We start from the raw sequence: 20023 nt of genomic DNA, 5'->3' as shown, positions 1-20023 counted from the left end.
GATAAAGCCAGTTTTGTGCAGGTCTTACTCTAACCTTGTGCGTGCATTCCAAAACTGGTTAACTTGCCTTGGGTCTCCTCTATGCCAGTTTTCCTCTGCCTGAGTGGCCCACCAGGGACATTCTCTGGATGTCATTTTTTCGCATGAATAAGCAGGTGTCCTTCAGTTATTCAGCCGGGTCCTACCCCTGCCTGGCAGAACCCTCCTTTGCCTACACGATTCCAGTCTGACATCTACCATCAGCACCGGCTGCAATGCCCCCCATCAGCTGGGAGAGCCCTGGGCTGTGTAGGACCTTCCTGGTACCTGCTCCACCCCCACCCTCTCTGGTTCTTCCCTTCCAGATCCTCAGAGTTCAGGCTGACTCCATCCTCCAAAACCAAACTCCAAAAATGCTGTGAAGGGTAAAGCTATTGATATTATTAAATGCAATGCTAGTAAAGTTGAAATTTGTTATAAAAATGTTCCTGTTTAGGTAGTACTGAAGTAATCCCCCAGGAAATATGGGAATTTAGGCAGAAGGCTGCAGGCATTGGTTAATGGGGTAATTTTGTCAGCCACCTACAATCTCTCTTTTCCCAAGAGCAGTGGAAGGCCTTTGATAATTGAATTGAGATGAGCTGTACAAATGTTTAGTTACCTAGATTGTTTTTTTAGCTTGTCTTAAAGATTGCCTTGTTTTCTTCTAAAACAGTAGAGTCAAAGCTTTTGGACCATAGTTATTTTAATTAAGCAAACAAAGCAGAGCCACTTTTAAAATGTATACTTCTTATATATAAAATATAGTCACATGATACAAAATTAAAAAGATGAAGCAGGCTCTGTGGGAAAAAGTCTCCCTCCTGCCGTTCTCCCAGCTACCCTTCTGCACAGGTTGCTAATGTTAGCGTAATTTTCTTGTGTATCTTTCTGGATATGTAAGGAGAACTGGTTTGTGATCCATTCTATGTTACAGGTGCCTTGGAGGCCAGCTGGGATCAGATCTGTATATAGCATTTGTGAATTGAGGAATACAATTTAAGGTATTTATAAATCTAGTAAAAAAAAAAAAGCAATGGATTGGCAGTGTCCTAGTATAGTTCTTAATATACTACAAAAACCTTTGTTTTCTAATAAACTTCACTTGAATTAATAAGGAACACTAGAGACTATTTATGACAAATATCATCTACATTCCCTAGCACCCCATACAAATTCCTTGGCAAGCCTAAAAAAGGATTTAAAAATGGCAAGGCAGTGCATTTACTTGACTTCTGTTGCCTTCTTTTCTTGTGCTATTAAGCAACCCAATTGCAGTGAAAGTCATCGTGGATGCTAAAATTACTTTCTTGTTCTACTGAAAATTCATGCTGATATAACAGAGCAGAAAGAGGTTTGGCCCCAACTGTCAAATCAAGGGGGAAAAGAACCTAACCAAGAACAATGAGGGGTTTTCCATAGATTTTATTTTATAACATGTCATCCATGACTATATTTGAGATTGTGGCTATAATTTAAGTAGGATGGTATCAAATTTGTGATTGTTACATTAGAACTGAGAAATGTGGTTTCTGTTGAGAGAAAGTATTAAATGTGAAAATAACACCTGACTTAATCTTGTTCTCCCTGAGAAAGATAACCTTAAAGAAAGTCTCTACTGAAACCGATCCTGTCCAGAAGAGAATAAAAATAAATTATGATGGACCCGTGTCCACAGCACACTAAGAGAGCTTCTTTAACTATCTATGATGGTCTTACATACATAATTTCAGATAGAAATTATTTCTATCTGAAACCTTCTGTTCTTAGAAGCAAATAAAAACAAATACACAAAAGGTAGCATTAATAGGTCAGAAAAACTACAAATACTCTCGTTTCTTGTCCATTTCTTTGAATGTCATTTTTCTCAGCCAGCTGATGACATGCCAGAGAGAAAACTTAAGTTTCTCCCTTCACAAGTGTTTGAATTAGTGAGTCAAAAATTCAGACCCTTTTGTTTAGACGTTCTGGGGGACTTTTTCAGGTTTGTACCTTTCTTAGCTGCTTTTCTCCCAAAGCTTCCTGAGCCCCTTGCCCTTCTCTATTTTATCTAGTTTTCTATTCTTGATCATGTCAGTTATATGTCTGTTAATGGAAAGAAAGCATTCCACCAACACCCTTCTTGCTTAAAATCTCATTACTGGAAGTGGACATGATACAGGAGTAATTTGTAGCCCACAAATCAGATATGGCAGGTTTGCATATAAAAAAGAAAAATTAAATACAAACCAAAAGTCTGATATGTCTGAACATAGGAACTGTGGTGGAGCAGACGCATGGGCTGGGGAGAGCAGCTGGAGGAGGGGACGAGGTCCCAGCATGCTGGCGAAGAGTGTAGAAGAGGCCTGACCAGTGGGTCACCCCGGGGGCTGGGGGTGAGGCAGGTGGTGGCGTGGGGTGTCCCAGGTCAGCTCTCGGAATCAGCTCTGAAGCCTCCCTAAGGCCAGTTTGGCCTGGACAGAAGGATGCCTGACATTTCTTTGATGAAAATGCCTACATTTCTATAATTTGATGACCAAGAAAAGAAAGAAAAGAAAAAGCTAATTCTAGGCCTTGGTTTCCTCAGTTGTACAACGGGGCTAAGTATAGTGCCCACTCTACATCATTGAGGCTCAGATGCAATAATTCAGGTAAATTAGTTAGCATGGGCAAATGGAAATACTCAACACAAATTAAGGCTCTGCTTCCCCACTGTTAAACTAAACATTTTTCTAGCAGGTTGCTGGGAGAACAAAGTGAAATGAGCCACTATACACTCAGCAAAAGTGCACACAGTAGAGGGAGGATAAAGTGCATGCTGGAGCTGAATTCCTAAGATTATTCTCTAAGGACATAAAGTGAAAAAAGCATCACCAGAAAGGGAGAGAGCAACAGAAAGGGATAACAGGGACCAAGAGAAAAATCCTGAAGGCCTGAGCATTTTCCTGAATGCACCACCCTCATTTATTTTTTTAAATTATTTTTTTAAGGAGGTACTGGGGATTGAACCTGGGACCTTGTACATGTGAAGCAGGTGCTCAACCACTGAGCTACACCTGCTCTACCCCCATTTACTTTTTTTTTTTTTAAAGATTTATTTATTTCTCTCCCCTTCCCCCCTGTTGTCTGCTCTCGGTGTCCATTTGCTGTGTGTTCTTCTGCATCAGTTTTCCATGTGTGCGGTGCCACTCCTGGGCGGGCTGCACTTTTTTCATGCAGGGCAGCTCTCCTTGTGGGATGCACTCATTGCATGTGGGGCACCCCTACGCAGGGGCGCCCCTGCATGGTGTGGCACTCTTTGCATGTGGCAGCACTGTGTGTGGGCCAGCTCACCACACAGGACAGGAGGCCCTGCGATTGAACCCTGGATCCTCCATATGGTAGGCGGATGCTCTATCAGTTGAGCCACATCTGCTTTCTCCCACTTACTTTTTACCTGTCTATGGTAGGCAAAATATGCGCGGCAAAGTATTTTAGCTGGGCAATGAAAAACTCTGTTTTTGCTCAGAGAGATTAAAAAAACAACAACACATGCTTGATTTCCAATAAAGAAGTGCATTTTCATGGGGTTGGAAACTTGAAGTATCACTTTTGAGTGGTGACAAGGGATCCGAGTCATCTCTGTGGTTTTCTGTCTGAGGGCTCATCAGTTACGTGAGCCACACTTGAGTGAGGGCAGAGACACAGTTTACTCAGTGTGTCTGCTGATAAAGCTGCTGCTAGATTATATCGGTCAGTGATTTTTGTTAAATAGGACATAATTGAGTTATGACCAAGTGCCCTTCCAGACAGTCTTATTTTAAACAAACTTGAGAGACAGAATGTCAAGCTTACACATTTACAGATAAAATATCGGACTAATTTTTCTTTTGTACAAACTAAGGCTTCAAATTTCATGCTTAGGAACAACCTTGCTAGATACTGGCACCAAGAAGATAGTATATTATAAATTTGAGAGTCATATGGGATAAACGGACCCTCTTTTTAGGATCTTCCTGTGCAACCCACTGGATCATCTGGCACACTCCCTGGGGGAACGCTCCCCACCTGGGAGACCCTTTGGTATTATGAAACACATTAAAAACTTGGAGGCCCACATTATACCGCAGGGCACTTGGCCTAAGTCCTAAAGGAAGTGGAGGCAGAGAAGAAGGTTTAAACAGAAACTCCCTCAGTGCTTAAAATATAATTCATTTCAGAGGAACATACTTTACACACAGCTCTTGAAAAAAAGTCTGCTGCCAAAAGTGAGGCCCAATTATTCTGTGATTAGTGCAATATGAAAAGATGTGTCTAATTAGTTTGAGAAGGCTGCAAAGAAAATTATGACTGATCACAAACTATTATAACTGACTTGCTGCTAAAGGATTTGGGGCATTCTAACATGCATTTTGTGAATGTGTTGGAATACTCCAAAAAGTACTCAAAACTCCAACTTGAAGGCATTCATCACAGCTGGTCAACTCCTACTGGTCTCACAGAAAATTACAGATATCAATCTACCCCCACTCCTCATAAGAAACCAGCCCCCCAAAAGGGGTTGTGAATTTATTTACTCACTGTGCAGATAACATTCCTTTGCCCAAGGAAAACAATTTTTCACATAACTACAATCAGAAGACTAAGTTGGGTCTAGTCTAGGATTTAACTGCAGAAAGCATCAATCTCTTCGGAAGCTTTGCTATCATCAGGCCATCGTGGCAGTCTGTACGAGCACTCACTTCTTTGTGCAAGGTGTTGTGTTGGTGCAGGACTAAAGGAATTAAGCTCTGTCCGCTCAAAGCTTTCAGTGCAGGTGACATGGCCACAGACACAGATGCATGGCCACACAACAATCCAAGCTCCCCTGGGTCCCTGAACTTGATCCTTACAGATCCTGGCAGGAGGGGAAGAACAGGCAGCCTGAGGCACTGAGCGATGCTTGTGCCTTGCCATCTTTGGATGGCTGCACGAAGAAGGGAAATTTGGGAGGATTTTGAAGGAGTCACAAAAGGAGGTGTATGTACAATGCCTGAGAGGGCAAGTCTGATGGGGCAGAGGCAGAAGGAAGAGAAGGAAAGGGAATGATGCTTGGGCAAGGCAGAAGGTTGGGAAAGGGAAAAGAGCGAGGAGGTGGGGCGGCCAGGTGAGTGTCCTGGTACTGACAAGGGATGGGTGCCGCTTCAGGGTTGTGTGGACAGCGCAGCCGGGTAGTTCTAGGAGAAGGGACGGAGAGCAGTTCTTTTTTAGCATATAAGATACATGAGCTATATTGTAAAGACTGGTGGGCTTTGAAAGGCTGATAAGAAGGTGCAAAATCCTTCTGGACAATGAAGAGAGCCCAGGCTAATACCTTGAGGAAATAGATATGGGACAGAGCTGGTGTGAGCCAATACCAAAGAGTGGAATTCACTTCAGGGAGGTGAGAAAGGGTGGTCTTCCATCATGAAATATAATGTTTGGCTTTTTTTTTTTTTTTTGCCTGTTCTTTGAACACCTTTATTTTTTTAAATCTGTAGTATAATTACTTAAGTTTGCCTCCATCGGTTCACAGGATCCCATTTAGCTGTTCTCAGCACAGTCATTACATGGGTCATGAGTGGCATCAGAGGGCCGTAGGGCTGTAGGGCCATCTTGAAAGAACTCCTTGATTTTCCTATTGAAGGAAAATGCTCCCACTTCTGAACAGCATCACTGCATGGCTGTCTAGAAATGAACCTAGGAGTTTTAGCATTTCAAGTTAGACACAGTCTGTGAGTTTACAACCAAAAGGTGGGACAAATTAAATATACATTCATTTATTCCTCACATGTTAGTAGACCACATGTGCCAGAGACAATTTTAGATTTTGTGGCTACAGAGGATACCAGACAAAGTCCTTGCAATGATTGGGTGTAGTAATTGCCATTAAAAAAACAACAAATAAGGTGAAGGATTGTGAAGGGGAGCCTCTGGGAGAAGAGACCTGCACAGTGAGGGAACAAGTTAAACTTATAGCCAATGTGTGGAGAAGGACTATGGTAGGTAGATGTAAAAAGCATTTGAAATGGCCGGTGGAGGGAGCGTTTTAAATGGCCTTGATCAAGGACCAAAACAGGCCAGTGTGACTGCCTGAGGGGAAGGTGGTACATAAGATCACACATCCAATTACATATTTATTCAAAGCATGAGTTAATCTATATCCACAGTATCAGGATTATGTGGTAGTGACTTTAGAATCATCTGGGAGCATTGCAGTTACTCCATAAAGGTTTAAATAATAAGCACTTTGTGCTTTTTCATTAGCAGGCAGGGATTACATTTGCCACAAGATTTTTGGGGAATGGGTATGAACAGAAAACAGTCTGACTTAGGTCAGGTTTGATAAACAAGCACCTTAACTGAGAGTAACTGTAGAGGTCTTGACATATTCACCATTTTGATTTAGCAAACTTTAAACAATTGATTTTATAACTTATCTTGAGAGTGGTTTTTATTTGGGCCAATCAGCTTTTTCCCCCTAACCATCCTGACTCCAGATATACTCTCTAAAGAAGAAAAAAAAGCAATGTACTTTCTTGGGAAGATATCAAAGGTCTATTGATCTTTGTCCAACCCCCTTTCTTACTTCCCTCACAAAGCATTTATTATCTCTTCTCCGTGAAAAGAAAACATATGGCCCAAGGGAAAATGAAGAAATAACCTTGCATTTCAAAACTTTATTTGCAAATTTGTCTTCAAGTGAGATTAAGAGTAAGAAAAGCTTGCAGCTGTGGGTTACCTGAAAGGAAAGCGCAAGGAAGGTTTGTTTCCTAAACATGGTAGTTAGGATGACTTTGACTCCTTTATCAATCAACAGGAGTTCCACAGGCTCCAGTGAATGCCCTCTTTATTCGCACAGTGGAAGGCTTTTTTTTTTCTTCCTCTTCTCCTTTTTTTCAACTTCTATTCATTTGAAATCAAAACCACTTTTTCTTCTTCCCTGTAGTAAAAGTCAAGAACCTCCTGCTTGATTGCTAAGAGCACGCTGACCTTTTAAGTTCCACCTCCACTCCCAGGTGCACCAAGCTGCTGAGGTGACAAAGCCCCTGACCACCCCTTCTTCCGTACTGCCCCCGGCCCTCAGGGTGAAGTCTGGCTCCTCCACAATGCGCACCAGGCCCTGCACACCTGTCTGGTCTTACCTCTGCTCAGTCTCACCTGCAGCTCTTTCTTCTCTTGCCCTCTCCTTAGCAGCCCGACCCAGGAACCTTGCTTGGCCTGGAACACCCTCCAGTCCCTGACTCCTGTTTCTTTTGGCCAACCCCTGTGGTCCTCCTTAACCTGCCAGCCTGTGTCAACTTCCTTCTGTTGACATTGGGATGATCTAAGATTCCCTCACACCTAGACTGGTTAGACTCTGTGCTAGATGGCCTCATGGTCACCTCTACTTTCTCTTCTCCCAATCCCCTGGCGCTCTAGGTCCTCAGCACACCACCCCTGTCCTCCCCAGCTCCCCTGCCCCAAACTTTGTCAGATGTCCCCACGTGCTTTCCCTGCTCCTGCCCTGCTCCATATCCTCAATCAGATCTCTGCTTGCTACAGTCCAAGCCCTGTCACCTGTGTTTACCTGTGCCCAGTGCCTGCCCACTGCTCAGCAACAACCTGTCTACTCATACCTGCTCATGTATCAACCCACCTCTGGGTTTGTTCACTCTTCCCTGTCTTCCAAATCCTGGCCATCCTCCCCTCTTGGCCCATGTCTGGCCTCCACTGAGGAGCCTTGCCTGAGAGCTCAGGCCCACGAAACCCTGTACTCTTTCTGACATCCTACTACCCAGATCTTGTATCCCACCTCTTATTATCCTCCAGCATCCTCATGTGGCCACAGGCAGGTCTTCACTGGGTTAGAAGCTCCTTGAGGAGAGATGCCTACATCCATGTTCCCTGAAGATCTAAGCCACTGTTGGCCACTGAAGGGAACTTGGAAGACACTGGCCTGGGTAAGGAATGTGATGGGGAGACCCCCACCCCCACGGTGGCAGGGATGGGGGCCTGGAACACCACTGCCCTTGCATCTGCAATATTCATTACCACATGAGATCCCCTTTACCTTTCCTGCTGTTCAAGACGTTAAAACCTACATGCATGTGGCTACCAACACTAACCCTAGATTCTCTTGAATTTATCCCCCTCCTTCCTTTTCAACACCATTGATCTTCACCTTCTTTGGTCTCAGACTTTTTTTGGGAATAAACTCAATTAACCAATATTTATTCAGTAAATGCATTGTGCTAGATATGGGAATGAGACTCTTCTTCCCCACTCCCAAGCCTTACAGACAGGTGCTTCTCAAAAGTTAATACACAAATGGATAGCATGGAAATCTAATGAAAATGCAGATTCTGGTGCAGGAGGTCTGGGAAAGGGCCCGAAGTTCTGTCTTTTTAGCAAGTTCCAGGTGATACTGATCCTGCTGGAGGCCAGAGATTACATTTAAAAACCATGAGCAGACTTTCTAATATCCCCACACACTGTACACTCATCTCCATCTATATAATGGACCTCAAGACCCACCTCTCCCATCATTGGATACAAAAATCATTTTTCTTGAGTGGGTGAAGAATTAGTCCTTAGAAAATACCTTCTCTGTGCCAGGCACTTTGCTAGAAACTTTAGTTTCCTTATTTTACTATATCCTCACAAGCACCAGAGAGATGAAGCAACTTGCTCAGATGGTTATGATAAGTAGATTGGAGCAGTGCTAAGCAGGTAGCAGGTGCTTCAATGATTACTCATTAAATTAATGAACAATTTTTCTGAAGGACCCCTATGACCTCATAACTTCCTTTTACAGAAGACCGTAACAGTTTCCTACTAGTTCTGAATCAAATTCATACTCCCAAGCATGGACTTGGAAAGGCTCTGCCAATTTGGGGTAAAATACCCTGTGGGAAGAGGGTTGCAAAATAAAATGAAAAATCTCTTCCTGGACTCAAATTCTCTTTTCTTACAGTGACAGGAATCAGGTCTGCCTAACTAACACATAACACAGCTGCTCAAGCCTCTTTATGTCCATCATTCAAGCCTTGGAACTGAGGGCCTTTCACTGGGTAAGGCCTCTTAGACAAGCCCCTCTGGGCACACGGGAGCTGGCACCTATTCCTTCTGCATCCCCTCATTTTGAGAGCTGCTCCGCACAGTTGAGATGGCTGGGTGTTGGTGGGGAGGAGTGTTGGGGGGAAAGGGTGGACATTCTTGTGCTTTGGTCTTTTGTAATTTTACACATAAAGAGGACCTCAGTGGCCTGATCACAGGGATACCAACTGGAGCATGGAAAACCTGAACCCATCAAAAGGGCACATTTTTTTATGGTCTCATTTTAAAATTTTTTAGCCTTGTGACCATTAGAAATTAGTGGGGTCAGGTTTAAGACAGATTCCAGTTGTGTCCCCCTGAATTTAGTTGGCACTGCATGCTACACTCCATTGCTGTAGGCTTTGTAGGCTTTGGGGGCTCTTTTTTTTTTTTTTTTTTTTTTTGTTTTTTTTTTTTGTTTTTTTTTTTTTTATTTTTTTTATTTTTTTTTATTGACTTTGTAATAATATTACATTAAAAATATATATGTGAGGTCCCATTCAACCCCACCCCCCCACCCCCCCTCTCCCCCCCCCCAACAACACTCGTTCCCATCATCCTGACACATCCATTGGATTTGGTAAGTACATCTTTGGGCACCTCTGCACCTCATATACATTGGTTCACATCATGGCCCATACTCTCCTCTATTCCATCATGTAGGCCCTGTGAGGATTTACAATGTCCGGTGATTACCTCTGAAGCACCATCCAGGGCAGCTCCATGTCCCGAAGACGCCTCCACCTCTCATCTCTTCCTGCCTTTCCCCATACCCTTTGTCCATTATGTCCACTTTTCCCAATCCAATGCCACCTCTTCTATGTGGACACTGGTTTGGTTGTGTCCATTGCACCTTTATGTCAAGAGGAGGCTCAGATTCCACCTGGATGCTGGATGCAATCCTCCCATTTTCAGTTGTAATCACTCTAGGCTCCATGGTGTGGTGGTTGTCCTTCTTCACCTCCATCTTAGCTGAGTGTGGTAAGTCCAATAAATCAGATTGTAGGTGCTGGAGTCTGTTGAGGCTCAGGATCTGGCTATCACATTGTCAGTCCAGAGATTCAAATCTGGGGGCTCTTTTTACGTTTCTTGCTCTAGTGCATTTGTAACATGATGTGTAGCCCCTCTTGAATCCTGGCAGCACTTCCCTCTCTCACTCTGAGTAGGGGCTTGAGGCTGGACCGTGACCCACAAGGCTATGTATGTTCTGACCCTCTTCTAATTTCTTCTCCTACTGCTTAGAGAGTGTGGTTTTAAGGAATTGAAAAAAAAATGTAGGTGATAAAAACAGTTTCACTTTGGGCAATGGTAGAGGCTCAGGAAAACTGAAGCCCAGGTCTTTTGGGTCAAGGGTAGAGTCCCCAGATTCACAGTTACAGCAATACTAAGACATTAATTACTTGTAAAACATAATAGAACCACTGCCTAAAGCTTATGAGGACAGACACTCTCTTGCTGCACCTAACCTGGGGCTTGAAGGCTTGTCACCCCCACCCCAGGTCCAGCACAGAGCCTGGCAGATGACAGGAGAGGGATGAACCTGCGTTGTCTTGACTGGGGCAGCAATGGGCGGACAGTGGTGCTGAGGCACTTTATTTCTGGCAGAGGGTGGGGGATCTGGAGGAGTCAAGGCTGCCTTTGCTTCAGGAAGTGGCAGTGGTGATTCAAATATATCATACTTCTTTTGCTCCTGAGTCAGGGATCAACTGGTACACCAACCCAGAGCGTGCACTGGGTGCCTGTCTGTCTCGATTAGCTTCAAAGACCCAGCATTTTCATTTCTGGATAGTTACAGTTCTAGAAAGCCCTTAAGGAGTATATATCCTCAACCAGACAACTCAGACCCCACTAACACAGATGATTACACGATTTCCCCCAACACTAAAAAGCTTACTTCTGTCCCACCATTGCTGGAGGTCTCTCTCCTCCCCACCGCACTGTAGCTGGAAGCACATGCAGCTTACCTGAGGGATTAGGGTTAAGCCCATGGCCACTGGAGCAGATGCCCAGGAGGGAGTCTCAGCTCTGCCACTCACTAGCTGTGCAAACAGAGGTGGGTTACTTGCCTGAGATTGCTCATCCTCACCAGGTGGAATGAAGAGTAGAGGTAATTTATGGAAAACTCCTAGCACATGTCTGGCACACAGGAAGGATTCAACAAATGGCAGGTCCTTTTAATGTATTAATCTTATAATAGTATTAACTTGGAGCTGAGCTCAAAACCTTTTCGTGGAGTTCCATGGTCTACAGCAGCAGTTCTCGAACTTAATGTGCTTCAGCATCACTGGGAGAGGTTGTTAAGTTATAGACTGTGGGCCCCACTTCCAGGGTTGCCGACTCAGCAGATGCAGGGTGAGGCCTGAGATGGTGCATTTCTAACACGTTCACAGGTGACACTGATGCCGAGTCGAGGGACCACACTGAGAACCACTGCTCCCCAGAACACAGCCCTGGCTCCTGAGGTTTGTTCACATGGCCCTATATGAGTCAGACCTGCCATACTTCCCCAGCTGGCCTCTTCCTTCCCTGGTCCCTTTCACAGGCCCTGGGCCCCTGACAGGCAAAAGGGACCTGATTTTCTCATGAATGGTGCTGCTGGTCCCCACCACTGCTCCTCCTCTTCCCTGTTCTCTCTTGCCTCTCTAAACAACCCACCTTCCCACTATCAGAGCAAACACTGTGCAATTCTTTCCTTTGGAATCAGCTTTCTTGCTTGTCTTCCCACAGCGTCTCACTGTCCCTCTTCAGTAGCACTTAAAGTCCACATACTTTAGACTCCACCACCAGGAAGGAAGGATATGATGTCTTCTCCTCTCTACTAGATTGTAAGCTTTCCAGGGTCTGAGGCTGTGCAGCACTAAGACTAATGTTTCCACAATCCCTTATGGGTTGTTTGGTTTTGTGGATCTATTAACTTTAAAAAAAAAGATAATTTAAAAAATAAAATAAAATAAAATGTATTTTGACAGTAAGTACAAAATAATTATCTGTTGAATTTAAGGGGAAAAGTGTACAAAGAGGTTAAAGGAACTGGAATGAACAACCCTAGGGAAGGGGAAGTTGTGGGTTAACAATCTTCAACAATAGAAACATTAAAATAAAGAAGATACTGACCAACTGATCTTTACCTCCACTAAAAAAACAAACTTGAGGAAATGGGGTCAAATTGTGACATGTTAGATTTAGGTTTGCTATAGGGAAGATTTTTCTGACATTAGCAGTTATCAAACAATGAAATGGGTTATCAAGGGCAAATGTGAATAATCTCTACTAAACTATGAAAACGGACCAGATTCCCAATCACCACAGAAAGTTTTAAATGGGATCTTACTTTTATTTCTTGAGTGTAACCTTGAGAGAAGGTGGGGAACTGGTCACAAGGGCCCTTCGAGGTCTCTTTTTTAGCCGATATGAGTTTGACAGCTGCTTGTGCTATTAGTATGAAGCACTAGATTTTTAAGTTAGTTTTTTGTTAGAAAAAGTAACAAATATTTTTTAATACCAGTAAGGTAGGAAAGTGGTTCATCTCCCACTCGATGGGAGTTCATCAGTCCCAAACTGGCCAGCACTGTGGTGCTGATAGGATTTTAGGCACTACCACATGCTATTTCCCACATGTCAGTGTTTCCCACATGTCAGTGTTTCCCACTTGCTCCGTTCAGACATCACATTCACCAAAAGCTAAAGAGAGTTTTTCTTCCTCATTTTTAATGGAAAGTCTTCAAATTTCTGGTAGCTTGAGGAAGTGGCTCTTGTACTGTCAACCCTTTGAACAGGAAATGTAGTAAGTTATTATTATTATCCTGATGAACCAAAAGGGCAGTGTTTGCAGTCAGTTCTTCCTGACACTTGGAAACCTGGCAGCTCTCTGACTTTGCTAGTGCCAAAGGGGCTCCATGTCACCTGCTGGGTTAGGATTTTTTCTTTTTTTGACAGGGGAAGCATAACAGAGGCTGTGCAGAAAGGAAGAGAGATACTCATCTTGGGCAAACAGCAGTCCCCTGGGAAAATGTGTGTCGCACAAGTGAAAAGTTTTTGCCAAGCTAAGGGTCCAAGGTAAACACTGCCTCTGTGAGCAGGTGACCAGTGTGGGATGGCCACAGGTCAGGTCACACCTGCTCTCATGGTGGACCCTCTGGGGTTATCTCTCCTTAGTCCTGAGCTTCAGAGCTCGGCCTATATCCTGAACTTCTGATTCAAAGACACTTTTGGATCAGGAAATGGCTCTCTGAATTCCGGAGCACACAAATTTCCTGCTGATTCCAAACCCTGGGGCTTGTCCACCTCTATACTGTCTAAGGAAATTTGTCTCTGCTTCCCAATGGAATAATCCAAAAGAGCTGCAATTCAATAGCCCCAGCTTCATCCTTCCGTTTTTGTATGTTATTTATTTAAAAATCCTTCTTCACTTGAACCTGAACAACATTTTGATTTGGGCTAAGACAGAAATTTCCTTAACGAAGTATGAAAAACACAATCCAAAGGGTTGGCTATTTTGTCCTGCCATTGACAGATCTCAGCAGTCCCTGCATCCTGAGTGCCTGGAACAGCTCTGCTGGCTCTGAAATTGCCCCTGCACTTGGCTTCTCCCTACTCTCCCCACAATCTGATTCAAGTCTTTACTAGCTCTTCCTTGAACCAAGGCAGTGGTCTCCTGCCTGGACTTTTGGACCCATCTGGACTCTTCCTGTAACACACGAAAATCTGGCCATGTCACTCCCAGCCTACCCAGTTCATCAAGATAAAATCTAAACTCTTCTGCTAGCACACGTGGGTCTTTGAGCTCTGCCTTCTGCCTCCTCTCCACCCACAACCTGTGAGTCCAGGAATTCTGTACTTTTTATAGCTCCCTGGAAATACCCTCCTCCGTCATACCTCTCTGCTGCTCCCTCTGCCAGCCAAGGCACTAACCATCCTTTAACCCCTGGCCCAAATGCTGCTCTCTCACTTGTCCTTTTATAGCACTAGACACACATAATTACTAGGGAAGGGAGAACGAGATATCGTTAGACACTTCCAGGCAGAATAAAGCACTCCTTGTCCTGTGTGCCCAACACGCTTTGAAGACGTTCCCGGTAACACAATCAACCTCCTGTATTTTAATTGTCTGCCCAGGTCTAGCCTGCGAGCTCCCTGAAGACAAGAGCTGGGTCCCTGTGGCCCTGTCTCCTCAGCCCACTGTAGAGAACCCCACCGCGCACTCAATCTGTTGGAATAAATGAATATACTTGGCACAGATTCAGTTTTACTTCTCATTATGAAATGCCCTGAAGGGGGCATACCCATAGAAATCAAAGGCTGAAAGCAGTGGACTCGCGGGTGGCCAACAAAACAAACACGATATAAAGTTATCATCAGGCAGCCATCAAGAATGTACTTCAGACTGCTGACGGGGCTACCCAGGCCTCGCTGTCGGAGAGCATTGTGACTGGAACCGTCTGCCGTGAGAACAGCAGCGCCAGCCCCTGACAAGGCACTTCTGGTGACCGAGGCGGAGGGGAAGCCTGCCCGGGGGCTCTGGCAGGAAACAGCCTGAGAGGTCTCTCAGAATCAGGACAGAAGATAGATATGGGGCTGTGCGTAATCTCGCTCAACACCCACTCAGCCTTAAACCTCAAAGCTCACTCAGAACTTCAGAGGGACCAACTCTGTTTTGCTGAAGCCTAATTGTCTAATTCTTGGTTTTTCAAACTCAGGGCTCTGGGTCAGAGAGGATGAGTTGAACACAAGCAGTGTTTCTTATACCGTGGATACTACGGAAAGCTCACACACTGCAACTAGAAGGGGAGAACGGCTGGGAGCTTGGAGGGAAAGTCGCCCGCCTGGCAGAGTCCTACACCTGCCAGTTCTGGGAAGCCTGGAGGAGGGGTGAGGGATGGCTGCGCTGGGAGCAGGGTGTGCCGCCCTGTGGACAGGGCCCAGGAGGCTGCAGGGAGGCCCTCCCAGGGGCAGCCACCTGGCCAGTGGGTAGAGGGCCCGGCGAGTGAACCACACACCAGCAAGAGAGCAACCCAGACAACCTTACAGTCCATCAGACACACCGTGTGGGATAAAACACTCTTTTTTTTCCCCCACGCACTTCAAAACTAGGAAAATGCAAGGGGGAAATTTTTAATATACTGAAATGGTAGATAAAGTTCACACAATACCTTCTTCAAACAACACTCTCTGCAAAGGAGGCCTGGGTGGAACTCCCCTTGTCATGGCCTCATAAAACACTGATTTACTGACCTTCAGCCGCATCTTTATTGTTTCGGTTTTCCTGGTGTAAGAATTTCTGGTAGATAATTGAAAAGGCAAGCTCCTATTTCCTTATCAACACAGAGAATGTGTTCGGTTTACAGGTTTGCCATTTAGGGGGTAGTGGTGGGAAGGAAATCGTGCGGGTGGGGCATTTGAAACATTCGTTATCAACAAAATGTAGGCAAAGCCCACTGACCCAAGCGTCTGTGGTTCTTCAATCTGTTCCTCTGGAGCCAAGTCTTCCCTCTAGGATGGGAGGGTGGTAGCAGGAAGGACTGGGCAGAGCACCTACCCCACAACCCCCTCCACCCTTGGGGATTTCCTCTGAGGGGTCTCCCTCCGAGCATTTCCATGGTCCTGCGAGGCCTTCTGTTTCTGATTAGTCTGCCTCACCTACTCAATAAGGGCCCTTATTTGAGTTATCTTAAAACTATAAAGATTCAATGCCCATCTGTTTGGTGGGGTTTTCTGAATGAAGTGCTTCGAGAAGCCATAAAAATGTCTCTTTTTTTCAAGATTCCTATAGGCCTAAACTACTCACATCATTCTCTACCAGAAAGCCTTCTTCCTTTGAAATCATTCCTTCTCTGACCCTTGCTTTCCCACCTATCTTTTAATGCCCACGTCAGAAACCCCTTCCTCCAAAAGTCTTCCCTGATTCCTACAACTCTACTCTTTTTCTCCACCCCTCTCAGTGCTTCTCCTACCACTATCTGCTTTATCACCAGCCTTACTCTCTCCCCTAGAGTGTGACCTCTCCGAAGACACAGGTTCTGTCTTCAATTTTGATTCTCACCTAGCACAAAGGTTCACACACCAGAGGTGTTTGTTGTCCTGGGTGTGTATGCATCTGCTCTCAGGTCTTAGGGAACCTTAGACAAGAGTGGTTGTGTATAAGCACTTCATCTAAATGAAAGCAGTATGCTTCCATATTTTATTTGGAATAACCAACAACTAACAACATAAAAATTTAAAATGTTTTATCTGTAGGCAAACACTCATTACATCTGAACATAAATTCCCTCATAAATACATGCAGGCAGAGATATAATCATAGAAACGTTTTAAAAGGCAAAACTGCAAGCCTCTCAGGTAAGTCTGAATCTGTCTAATATAAGGTTGAATAAACTAAACACTATACTTGCAGATAAAGCACTTTCTAGAGGCTGTTTTTGCCACCTATTTTACAAATCTAATTTCCCAGCAAAGCAGCTCCTTGCCCAATACATGATCATTAGCAACATAATGGACTGCCACTGCAATTCCTAAGTTTTGAACCAATAGAACAGGCTGGCCAAAGAAGTAGCCATTAAACACAGAGTACATACAACCACAGTGTTTTTTGAGGATAATAGTTCAACACTGTATCTAGCTCCATCTTTTAAAGTTAATGCATTTCCACTGGTGAGGCTGGGAGCAAACCAAAATAAGCAGAAGAGCATTCCAACATCATTTGATTGAAAGTGACCTATGCAGAAATTTCCTGTTTAAAGACGATTAAAAAAATGCATCTAAAGTGGTCTCAAGGGAAAAGGAGGGGCAATAGCACTTATTGAAAGGTCTCTGTAAAATATAAACTTGTTCTGATAGTATTTGCCATTAATATTAGACCCTAATGCAGTTTATGCACATGTTATGTATGTATGTATAGTTTTTGCAATAGCAATGTGAGATATTTTTGGGGGGTCATCTGGAAAAAGACAGGCTCATCATGTGCAGTTGGGCAGGTTTTTCTTAGGTGGCTAACTCTTCTCTGAAGCTCCAGTCCTGCAGTTCAAATAAGGCAGCACCCTGCTCAACCTGTTGAGTGTATTAGGCAACACCAGACGTGTTTAAAACGAAAAAATTCCATTAGGTTTTTCCACCTTCTTTTCCCTCAACCATTCCAAGAGACCCATAATATCAGGAATGAAATGAATCTTAAGAATTTTCTGCTTGAGCCTACCGTGTATTCCCATTATTTTGCACCAAGGTTTTCTCCTAGGCGGGTTTCCCCTCCCTGCTCACCCCACACCCAGTTAGTTCTCCAAATGCTCCTCCATGTTTTCACAGGTTCTGTGCCATGCTGCAGAGCGATGTTAGCAGCCCAAGCCAATCTGACAGAGAAGATAAACCCGAAACTGCTGAAACCAAGACAATCACAATTGACCTTCCCTAGGAGGAACTTTCAGGTATAAACAGTTTTTAAACTATCTCCTTGTGCGGGGTTTGCTGTACCATAGCTCTCCTTCAGGAGAGAAAATCAGTAACTGTCCTTACTTGGTAACGGTACTGAGTGATGTGGTAAGAAATCTGTTCTGAGAGGACTAGATGGCAGCAATGTCTGAGAAGAAACCCAAATTCCAGCATCCCTAGAACTCATCCTGCTGGAGCCCTTTTATCAGCGACCCGGTGCTCCAAAAGCCAGGGTTGGCCCCTGAGCGTCTGTGGGTCAAAGGCGACCACTCAGCTCCAGGGTCAGGAATCAAGGCTCTTTCTAGAACAGACTTACAGACTTGCCGCCTCCTTAGGGCTGCAATTGGACCTGGGTGACCCCAGATGCATGGGAGGGTGGTTGTGGAGGGGGGCGTCGAAACAGGGGCTTGTGAGCCCCCATAGGGCCTTGGAGAGAGCGAAATTCCTGCCCTAGGCTCAGGCAGGGGAGAACTGGGCTCTGTGGGCTTTGCCCCTGGTTTGAGGCAAATCATGTTCCTTGTTTCTCCAGTTGCAGAAAATACTTTGTCAAAGGCTGAGAACAAGTGGTTCTATGGTTATTGAGGGTCTACCTGAACTGGTCGGTGGAGCTAAAGCGTTTGGGGGGCGGGGGTGGGGGGTGGGAGTCAGGGAGCAGAGAGGGGAGAACAGTGGGGAACATAAAAAAAGCAATCTTAATGCCAGCTTTTCTGAAGAAACTTCCAAGTTGTTTCACTGCGTGCTCAAAACACTCCTGTGATTCCTCAGAAGAGAAACTGAGTTGGAGGGCGTGCAGACCCAGCTAGAGGCAACCGCCTAGTGCGGGCAAGGAGAGGATGGAAGAGGAGACCACCTGAGGAAATCTTACTCAAAAATGGCTCTCTGACAGGGCCATTCTCTGCGACTTTGCATTTTTTCACTTGGCTCACTTTGTTCGCCTGGAAGGGGCCGTGTCTAGATCGGCGCAGTCGCCCAGCAACTACTCTGCGTCGTCACTTAGTAGGCGCTCAGGAAAAGTTTGGAGGCTAAACGACGCCGTCAAGGCCGGGGACTCAGCCCGGCTTTCCGATAAGCCGCCAGCCTCACCCTTCTGCGCGCCAGGACCCGCTCCACGGCCCCTTCCCTCCTTCCGACCCCCCGAAGGCTCCGCGACCCCGCAGGTGTCCGACGCCCCCTCACGCAAATCCTCAGCTCCCGCTTCTCCCGAGGCTGAGGAACCAGCCGTCTCAGCCCGGGTCGCGGGACTAATCGCCGCCCTCCGACGGGGTCTTCCTCAGGGCCGCGGGCCCGGGCGCGCGTGGGAGCCGCTCCCGCGCCCTCTGCGAACGCGGGGCGCAGGCGTGCGAGGGCGCGCGGGACGGCGCGGGCGCGCGGCCTCCTTACCTGCAGGCGGGCGAGCAGCGCGCACAGCGCGAGCAGCGCGCGCAGCGGGCGGCGCCGCGGGGCGTGCGGGGCCATGGCGCGGTGCGGGCGGGCTGCGCGCCGCGGCCTCTGCGGCCCCGGCGGCGCCGCTGCCCTCGGCCGCCCGTCGGCCCGCCCCGCGCGCCCCGCCCTCCGGGACCGGCCCCCTGCGCGCCGCCGCCCGCCTGGAGTCCCCGCCGCCCGCCCGGCCGCGCGCGCCAGGAGGGCCCCCAGGGCGGGGCTGCCCGCCCGCTTCTGCTTTCTGGGGTTGCGGCGGGTGGAGGGTCCCGGGAGGCGAGCGAGGTGGGAGAGAAGCGGGAAGCGAGCGCCCGCCGCGCTCACGGCGTCCTTTGTCTCTTTCTCGGCCCCGGTCCTCTCTCGCCGTCGGCGCGCGCGTTGGCCGGGGAGCTTCCTAACCTTGGCGCTTCGGGCTCCACGCTGCCAGCGGGCACCCTCTTCAGCCAGGTGTGCCTGCGTCCTGACTAAAGGTGTCTTTCACGTTTATGGAACAGTCCCCGCTCGCACGCCAGGCCTTCTGGGCCGGCTTCCCAGGGAAGGAGAGCATCCCCGGGGCCTGGCTCGGCCCCAGCACCTGCCTGGAGACTTCGCAGGCATCCAAAGGGGGATGCAACAACATAGGATTGCTTACTGGGGATTTCATTCACTACAGTTAAGAGGATCAGCACCATACACTGTCTGCTACTCTTCATAAAATCCTCTTGTAAATAGCTCTGTTCTTTCTTAGGACGTTTTTCAGCCGGCAGCCACCTCATCTTGCTGCTTCTCCAGGATCCTTCTCTAGGCTGCCAGTCACCACAGCTGTTTCCCTCACCCTCCCTGCCCAGCCCCCATCAAACTCTCCAGGTTGACACAAGGCACCTGCCGGACTCGTCCCCCAGCCCCACCCCCTCATTCCCACACTCCCCTTTCTGATACAGAGCTCCTGGCCAGATGTCTGGGACACAGTATCATACTGTCGGTTGTTATTACTCACAAATGTGTCTTCCCTTGCTGATCTGTACATTCTAGGTTGCTGCTGGATGCACACTCATTTATATAAGTAACATTGTGTGAAAATACTTGTCCCATGTCCATAGAATGTATTCTGTTTTGAATTCCTTGAGTGCCAGGATTG

The 20023-nt window shown here is 46.4% G+C and overlaps 1 protein-coding gene across 1 annotated transcript in view; it reads right to left on the bottom strand.

The window, feature by feature from the left end:
* TNFRSF11A (TNF receptor superfamily member 11a) overlaps positions 1-18945 on the bottom strand; it is a 62468-nt gene extending 43523 nt beyond the window's left edge. The window contains exon 1 of the mRNA XM_058277099.2: positions 18871-18945. Coding sequence (XP_058133082.1) covers positions 18871-18945 — 75 coding nt within the window. The remainder of the gene's footprint in view (positions 1-18870) is intronic.
* Positions 18946-20023: the final 1078 nt, after the last annotated feature.

This window comes from Dasypus novemcinctus, chromosome 16 (assembly GCF_030445035.2).
Source record: "Dasypus novemcinctus isolate mDasNov1 chromosome 16, mDasNov1.1.hap2, whole genome shotgun sequence".
NCBI lineage: Eukaryota > Metazoa > Chordata > Mammalia > Cingulata > Dasypodidae > Dasypus > Dasypus novemcinctus.
The sequence above is the reverse complement of the archived record's forward strand: the minus strand, read 5'-3'. Positions and strand labels throughout refer to the sequence as shown.